Source organism: Solanum stenotomum, chromosome 1 (genome assembly GCF_019186545.1).
Source record: "Solanum stenotomum isolate F172 chromosome 1, ASM1918654v1, whole genome shotgun sequence".
NCBI lineage: Eukaryota > Viridiplantae > Streptophyta > Magnoliopsida > Solanales > Solanaceae > Solanum > Solanum stenotomum.
The window spans coordinates 47,511,483-47,520,084 of NC_064282.1; the positions used below are offsets into that span (position 1 = coordinate 47,511,483).

Consider the following 8,602-nt stretch of genomic DNA (forward strand, 5'->3'; position numbering starts at 1 on the left):
TTTCAATAAAAAGGATCCTGAGTCCTAATTTGATTTTAAAAAATATATATCCATATAACATAACAAAAAAATAAACTGTAGCTATTTATTTTAAATGTATATTGATATCTGTCATATTCTGTAATTTTTCCAAAAGAAAACCAAAAGAATATGATATACACATGTATCCCTATGTTCTAATTTTACCAAAAATGTGCAAGTTCTCGCAACCATTAATCTTTGATATAATTTCTCTAATGCAAATGTACGCCTTAATATTTTTTAGCACGGGTAGGCCTCATCTAGTTAAACTAATAAACATCACTAATGAGATAGTAGATGCATCTTTGATGAAATTGTTCAATAATCGTTTGGTAAAGTGTATAATTAATGTAGTAAATGATGTATTAGTAATACTGATATTACAGCATGTTTGGTATTGCTGTAAAAAAAGTGTTTATTTTAATAAGCACTTTTTTAAAATATCTTTTCAAAAAAGTGCTTTGGAAAAAACAATTTATGTTTAGCTAATTCATTTGAAAAGTGTTTCTTATAAGCAAATTGTATTTGGCGAATATTTTTCAAAAGTGCTTTTGAGAGTTAAATTACGATTAAAGGCAAGTATCAATGTACTTTTAATATTAAAATTATTTTACAGAGAGAAACTAGTTTAAACATCTATTACAAAAAATTAAATCAAATTTTTATTTTTATTAAATTTAAATGTTCATATTCAAAATTTCAAATCAATATTATACATTTTTTTTAAGGGAATCTTTAATTGTTATTTTTCTTCTTCTTTTTTTCTTCTAATCTTACAAAAATATCGTTGTTACATTCTTTTTGTTTTCCAATTTTGTAAAATAATACGTAAAATAATAAATAAAATAAAATAAAATATAAAATTTATTATATAGAAATAGAAAATAAAATTATTAAATGAAACTTAACCAACAGCAGAAAAACTGTTTCTGCTTCTATTTAAAAGCAGTTCTACAGGTTTGCCAAACACCTATTTTTTCAAAAAGAAAAATGTTTTTTCCTCAATATAAGTGTTTCTAGGCTCGCAACCGCCAAACAGACTCTTAGTGATGTTGGTATTAGTTATACTAGCATTAATTTCTTAAGATTATTTTTTATGTATAGTTAGTTTAGTATATTAAAAATAAGGAAAAAGGCTCATACATACCCCTTCATCTATGAAAAAAGGCTCATAAATACTCTCATTTTACCTTTTGGTCTAAAGATACCCCCAACCGATTTTTTTGGCTCTAGAACACTCATAATCTATTGAAAATGATTCGAAAATCTTTCACTTTTTGATCTAAAAATACCCTCAAACTTTGTTTTCGGTTCGAGAATCCCCCTTCCACCTTTTCATATAAAAATATTATCAGCCATTGTTATCTATTTAAATTTATATATTTAATATTTATGATTTAAATATTGATTAATTTTTTACCATACAAAATTCGTAATTTTGTTATTTGAACTACATGAAATGTTTGTTCTTCTTTCTTTTAAATTGTTTGTGCTCGAAATCTTTAGTTAAAAAAAAATTAAAAATTACTAGATCGATTGTTATATTTTCTCTTGGCCCTTAAGTTGAGCGTTCGAATCTTTTTAAGAACCCACATCTTTATTATTATTAAAAAGCACAATACAAGAACGTATCATTAGCGTTATCATAACCAAACATTATAAGAGACTCAAAGTCATCCTTGAGTTTTCACATGGAGCATTAATAGTCCTTATGTTTGTATTATTGGTGCACTTTTGGTCCTCCTTCAAAATTTTGCCTATTTTTTTTACATTGATTTTATCCATAATTTATGTATGGAATGTTTAATCGTCATTTTATATATTTAGTAGAAATAATGACTCCATGTGAGAAATTGTGACAAGAAAAATACCTTATTTTGTTTAGTAAAAATCGTATTGCAGGTAAAGTCAAGAGGTTCATCACGACGATTTTACGTGCAATAGTACAAATTTTCCTTTTCTTGCAATGTCATATTTTAAAATGTTCTTAGTTTAGCTGCAGTAATATTTCTACTAAACAGAACAAGATGTTCTTCTTCTCACCTTCTCTCACATAGAGTTATTATTTATATTAAATATATAAAAAGACAATGGGGCATTCCTTACATAAAATTATGGACAAAATTAATGTTAAAATATAGGCAAAAGTTTAGGGAAGGACCAAAAGTGCATCAATATTGTAAACATCAGGGACTATTAGTGCTCCACGTGAAAACTCAAGAATGACTTTGAGTTTTAACCCAAAGATGAGGGACTATTTTGGATCTTCTCTCAGATCAAGCATATGCTGCTTAAATTATTGATAATGCTAATTAACCTTCCTTCCCTTATAAGAGAGACCAGACAACGTTGAGTTTTCGTCCAAAAATTAATTATTTCTTGCCGTTAAAATTAACTTGTAAAATTTATGTCGTTCCACATTTCATTACTATGATTTAAAAAGATTCCAATAATTGGTTTCAATATTGCTCATTACTACATATTTTAGATGATATTTTAAAATTTTGATCAGTCTCAAAATTTCATCTATAGTACATAAATTGAGATAGAAATAATAAGATATATTATCTGAAAATTATATAGAAGTATTATAAATAACAATGATTAATAATTTAAAAACCATACAAAAGAATTTGATAAAGTTTCAAAATTTGATATATTGTTTGCTACAAAGAAAGTAACATATATTATTTATAAAAGGTACTACTATTAGTTACAACAATTGACGACTTAAAATATAATGAAAACAAATAAAAAAAATTGATTAATTTTAAAATTAAAAAAGTACTCCACATATATTGGGCATGTGGTGGCACAAGCTCCTATACCTAAGTTATTTAAGAAGAATCAATTTTTTTTTCTAATAAAAATAATATGCACAGAGATTTAAGCTTTTTCAATTATAATTTTTCGAAAATCTGAAACAAAACGAAAACCCCAAATTTCTTAAATCTTGCAACCAGGTGAACCAAAAAGAATGATCAAAATTTGCTCAAACGTGTTCAATAGCAATATTTAATAAGAAATGACTCATAAAGTATACACTTTCACTCGCCAACTCAATATTATAATCTAGACGACAATCTTTCCAGACAGACAGACTACTGCAGATACATCTCATGTGCTGACTGGAAAAAGGACTCCACACTTTGAGATGCTAATTCACTGATAATAGTAATAACTTTCATACTTTTCACCAAACAATACAAGCATGCACGGGAATCGTGTATCAAATTCCCAACATGCCCACTGCTTTTACCTTTTAGACTCTTCACGCAGTCTTATTTACGACCATCCCTTTTCGGCACACCTCCTCAACCACGACTGACTCTTGACCCGGACTGACCAGACTCGGGGAGGTGATCTGACTCGACTTGACATGACACCAGTACCAACATGTCATCTTTCAAACTGCACTTCTCATCCACCATACACAGCCTGCACATGTTAACACTTCACATGAACAAACGATTAACAAAAATGCCTTCCAAGTTTTTCAATCCAAAAAGAGCATGCAGATTTAAGGAATCTGATCAAATGTTTCGAGTGCAATGTTAATCTAACCACCTGTTAAGGGAGATATTTGGAGGATGAGTGTAGTAGTACTTTCAACCAAACTTGAAACCACCAGATGGAAGTTGAATATCATTTCCGCCAAAATTGAACTCATTTTGTGCTCCATCACCAGCTGGCACAGTTTCATCCTCCTCCTCCAACCAGTATGTCTCCAGTATTTTAACAGCCTTCTCATATATTTCATTGTTATCATGACTCTGAAGGTTTTCAATCTTTTCCAATCCCTCAGCATCATCAATCAGCTGAGCATAGTAATTAATGCCTTCAGTGTTGGCTTTTTCTGCTTCCCCAACCTTCAATATGTTTTCTAATCCTTCTAGACAGACGGTGACAATCCTTGGGTCAGGGCACACGAGCAAATCACAGAGAGGCTTTATGCAGTTTTGACTCACCAAAAATCTGTAGCCAAAAGCACAATAAAACACTGAATTCAGTAAGAATATCAGCAATAACATAGATGATTACCACCAAAGGAAGTACATACTTGATCTGCTCATGACTCCCACCGGAAGTAGCATTTGAAATAGCCCAGGCAGCCTCTTTTTTTATATCAAACTCTGCAGTTTGAAGCAAATTGACCAGAGGACTAATTAATCCAGCCTCGACTACAGCCTGCTCAAAATTTAAAAATATTAGATAAATGGCAAATACTGTGTGGTTCCTTCAAATGAGAAGTCCACAAAAATAAAATAAAAACAACAAAACACCTAAACTTAAAATTTCCATTTCTATTTCCAACTACTACACATACTATTTTTTGATGACATATTTTTTTTTATGACAACTACACATACTATTATATTATCATATTCACCAATTTAACCACCCATAGATTTATATAACATGCTAGAACTTAGAAGACATGCAAACAGTGTATCCAAGAGCTGACTATAAACCATATTTAGCTGTCCTTTAAATCTTGAGGATTTATACCTGTATCTGTTCCTTGTTCCCGGCAGTAATATTTGATATAGTCCAACAGGCCTCTTTCTTGATGCTCTTTTTGTGACTGTGAGATAACAAGCTCAGCAGGCAAGCAAGGGCGCCATGTTCAATAATGCACTGTTGTGAAGATAGTTGATATTAGTAACCATAAAAAAGTAATACGCAAGACTAGCGCAGTTACATTTTAGCAGAAGCTTTAAAGAAAAGAAAGAAAAAAAATCATTTTCCGGTGTGGTCTTTGCACAATGCATTCATCCACAAATTGAAGGATGGGTGATACTATAGAAGCTGTACAGGACAGTAAAGGAAGACATATAATTCATGATCTCCAGCAAACCAATCCAAAGACACTGGCAATCTACAAGGGTGATTAAATTCTTTCCCTTCAAAACATGGGTTATGAAAGAACTGGATGTGCAAAAAGTTACCCTGCTAAACAAAACTGAAATCTCGCTTCAAACAATACCACATAACTTCACTCATATTTTGCAAAACAATCACATAGCTTGGGAAACACGATTTTCATGAACGTATAATGCCTTCACAGCACCTTATTGACAATTTACAGAAGTATAGGCCACAAACGAGAGTGTAAATCACAAACTCTGGGCATTTCAGACTAAATCTAGACAACTTGCAATTTCTTATTACCAGGGGCGGACCTACATGGGTTCAAGGGGTTCATCCAAACCCCCTCAGCAAAAAAATTACACCGTTTATATAAGGTAAATTTTCAATATTTATGTAGATATATTGATTTTGAACCTCCTCATGAACAAGAAGCAAGTTGTAGTGTAGTGGTAGATCTCCATTTAAATTGACCCTCACGTCCCAGGTTCGAATCCCATTGTGAACATGTTCTTTTTTTTAGCTTCTTTTCATTTAGTTTCAGGACCAATCTTTAATCTTTCACGTTTTCTTTATTTAAACCCAAGAAAATCCAAACGCGAAAAAAATCCAAACGTGCTAAAAAGTCTCTTGTAACAAAACTAACTTTTTGTACCTACAAACTATATACTACTATTCACACGTTTAGACTTTATTTTTCGAACCCACTGAATGAAAATTCTGGATCCACCATTGCCTATTACCAACTTACATCAAAAAAGATATTCTCCTGCTGTCGTCAAAAATTAAAGGGGTTAGTTAGTGAAACACTAAAAATGTACCAAAAAATCTGCCTTGAAAATAATGTAGCAAACACCAACCAAGTGCCAGCAAAAATTCCCATAATTACTATTTTTTAGTTTTGGGAGTTCAGTAATTACTATCTTTAAAAAGGACTTGAGAAAAGGCACTTCAATACAAAATAGAAAAATCCAATACAAGCCCAAATCTATTTTACAACATTTCAGTATCCTCTTCACTGTTCTTGTAGTGGTGGTTGTATTTTGTGGGACAAACATCAGTTAAGCAGTTCCAAATGCCAACAATTAATTTCCATTTCTTTGTCCTTAGTGTCATTAAATTATTTGGAACAGAGTAATTAATATCTTTGCTGCATCACAAAGATAGGGGTAAGGTTTGCTAATTGATGAATCGTGTCCCCTATTGTGGCTTTAGCCCATTTCTTGAAGCTAAAAAATGGCGTGCATATAGAATGGGAATAAGACCAGTATGCTACTGACTATTCATACTACAATAAATAAAAATGTATTTATCTTATCCACAAAATTGTAAGCTAAGAGCAGCTGTGTAGGCGATAAAAATGACAGCTATGATTGTAGTTTGTACTAGATTGCTCAGACGCAAAGAGGAACCAGACTAAGTGCAGGAGGAAACAAAGCACAATGATGTAACATTGAGAAATGGACTAACAACAACCAAATTAGATCTGATTCTAGGAATGCTGAAATATCTTCTCAATAAATCATGCCTTAGATGCATCCACCTTTCAATCATTTTATTTTTTTATTTTTTTCATTGGCCAAGTCTTTGGATTCAACCTTGATAGCTTCTAAAAGCTCATTAAACCCTACATACCTGAGTCTGGAGGTCATCTCCTGTAACAATATTTCCTACTGTACGGAGGGCAGGGATGAGTACTGAAGGAGACGGATGCCTGCGGATCAATTGACATATACACCAGATTCAATCAAACATTCGATATATAAAAAAAATAAAAATAAAAAGGTAGGTCAAATGAGGAAATTAGAACACTCCACTCACATGAGGAGCTCAACCAGCCGTGGACAAACACCCGCTTCAATGACAGCTTGAATTTTGTCATTTGTACCATCAGAAAGGTAAGAAAGTGCCCAGCATGCATCTGTTAGAACCTCTTCATCATTTGAATGAACAAGCCGCTGAAGAGCTGAAAGTGCTGGTCTCACCTGATAAATGTATTGTCATCAGTCATGCAAAGCATCCAATAAGTTCTTTCATTTTACCAAATAAGATGGCCGTCAACATGAGGCATTTTGAATGATTAAGAAAAGCACAATATTTTGAATCAAATAACTGCAAGCATAAAAAAATTTCAACAGCCAACCTGCTCAAATGGAGGTTGTGGCTTGCCTCTACAAAAGTTTGACAAGGTCCATGTGGCATTTCTCAGCATTGAAAGCTTGGCATGCTCATTCAACTGAGACAGCAATGGAATCAACGCCCCATTACTAAGAACAAGATCACGGCACCTAGGAGAGTCACCAGCAACATTTCCCAATGCCCACACAGCCTAGAGTTGGAAAGAAAATACAATCAGTCTACCAATCAACATAACTTCAGTCCATACAGAATAGGTGTCTGCCAATTTTTCAACATACCTGCTCACGAACATCATCACTTGGAGAAGCCAGAAGCTTTACAAAAATTGGCACAGCACCATGGTCAATCACCACTCTGGTATTCTCCGAGGTACCAGACGCAATGTTTGTGAGCGCCCAAGCAGCTTCAAACTACAAACGCAAAACCATAAGTATAAATCAAGCATAAATGAAGCTACAACCACAAAATGCCAAAGGCACACATCACTCTCTACCTGGAGTTGCGGAAAATCTTCCCTCATTAGAAACTCAACAAAACGAGGAACAACACCAGATTGAATAACTTCCTCAATAGGAGGACTTCTTTCTGTTGATCAAAGTTTGCATGTAAGTTATAAGCAAATTGAATAAAATTAACAGAACAGAAGCTGTAGCAGGCATAGTCATACCAATAGAGAGCAATTTACGAAATTGTGTGGTCGCCTCCAGCTGCATATTGTTGTCATTTGACCAAACACCAGCAACCATTGATGGAAGACTTTCCAACTGTAAAGCAACAATTAGTTATCATTTGAAAACCAGATTAACAATCAAATGAGCACAAAGCATAGAACGACCCAAAACCAAATCAAATCCCAACTATGAGACAGCTGATGGATTTCTGATTAAAATCATTTTTTAACAAATGATCAAGGAGCTTTACTTTACTCCTGATAAGATATCATTATTTTAGACAGATTATACTATAAAAAGACTGACCTTCTTTTCAACGGTGGAAGTTTGAAGATTAGCAGGGAACTGTTGTTGTTGGGCTTGAAGGCCTTCACGACGCTTCTTGAGCAAACTCTCTTCTCGTTTACTCTTACGGATCTCAACCAGATTGTCCTCTCGCCGGCGGCGGCCTTCGTCGGCATCGACGGCAACCTTGTATCGGTTCCTACGAACCTCGGTCCTATCACTTGGCCTCAGAGACATGTTGGTTGGTATAGAGAATGAAAACTGCAAAACGAGATGAGATACTAAAAGCAATTACAGAAAACCCTACAACGATAATTGAATCGAGAGAGAGAGAGAGTATATACCAAATATATTTAGAGAGGAGACCGTGAATGACAAGGGTTTTGGGACAGAGTTCCTCTTCTAGTCTTCTTCTGTTCATGGGCCGGGTCTCCCCTCTTTTCTGGGCTTAAGCCCAAGCTTTTCTCTGCATCTGCTAATGGGTCATTATACAACCCCTCAAAACCGCTGCTCTTTGATTTTTATGACACACAGTATAAGTTCTCTATTATAAGGGTGGTTTGGTAGGAAGGAAAACAAGTGCATTTCTAACCTATTTTTTCATGTTTGGTTGGTGA

The 8,602-nt window shown here is 33.6% G+C and overlaps 1 protein-coding gene across 2 annotated transcripts; it reads right to left on the reverse strand.

Annotated features, from left to right (window-relative positions):
- Window positions 1–3,001: 3,001 nt before the first annotated feature.
- LOC125866805 (importin subunit alpha-2-like) lies at window positions 3,002–8,329 on the reverse strand. 2 transcript variants are annotated; one of them, XM_049547160.1, is made up of 11 exons: window positions 8,007–8,329; window positions 7,697–7,793; window positions 7,523–7,614; window positions 7,308–7,439; window positions 7,034–7,219; window positions 6,712–6,875; window positions 6,526–6,604; window positions 4,531–4,659; window positions 4,082–4,209; window positions 3,589–3,996; window positions 3,002–3,459 (listed from the first exon to the last, which is right to left on the reverse strand). In XM_049547160.1, exons 1-10 carry the CDS (start codon window positions 8,220–8,222, stop codon window positions 3,630–3,632), a joined length of 1,590 nt encoding a protein of 529 aa, XP_049403117.1. In that variant the 5' UTR covers window positions 8,223–8,329; the 3' UTR covers window positions 3,002–3,459; window positions 3,589–3,629. The 2 variants fall into 2 exon arrangements, with proteins under 2 accessions (XP_049403117.1, XP_049403125.1); XM_049547168.1 differs by having other exon boundaries at window positions 3,002–3,474.
- Window positions 8,330–8,602: the final 273 nt, after the last annotated feature.

Excerpts from the sequence above, each read along its gene's own strand:
- LOC125866805 (XM_049547160.1), bottom strand. The coding sequence starts at position 8,222 with ATGTCTCTGAGGCCAAGTGATAGGACCGAGGTTCGTAGGAACCGATAC. Across the intron at positions 6,605-6,711 it reads CGGCTGGTTGAGCTCCTCAT|GCATCCGTCTCCTTCAGTAC; the intron begins GTGAGTGGAGTG and ends ATTGATCCGCAG. Across the intron at positions 4,210-4,530 it reads GGAACAAGGAACAGATACAG|GCTGTAGTCGAGGCTGGATT; the intron begins GTATAAATCCTC and ends AATTTTGAGCAG.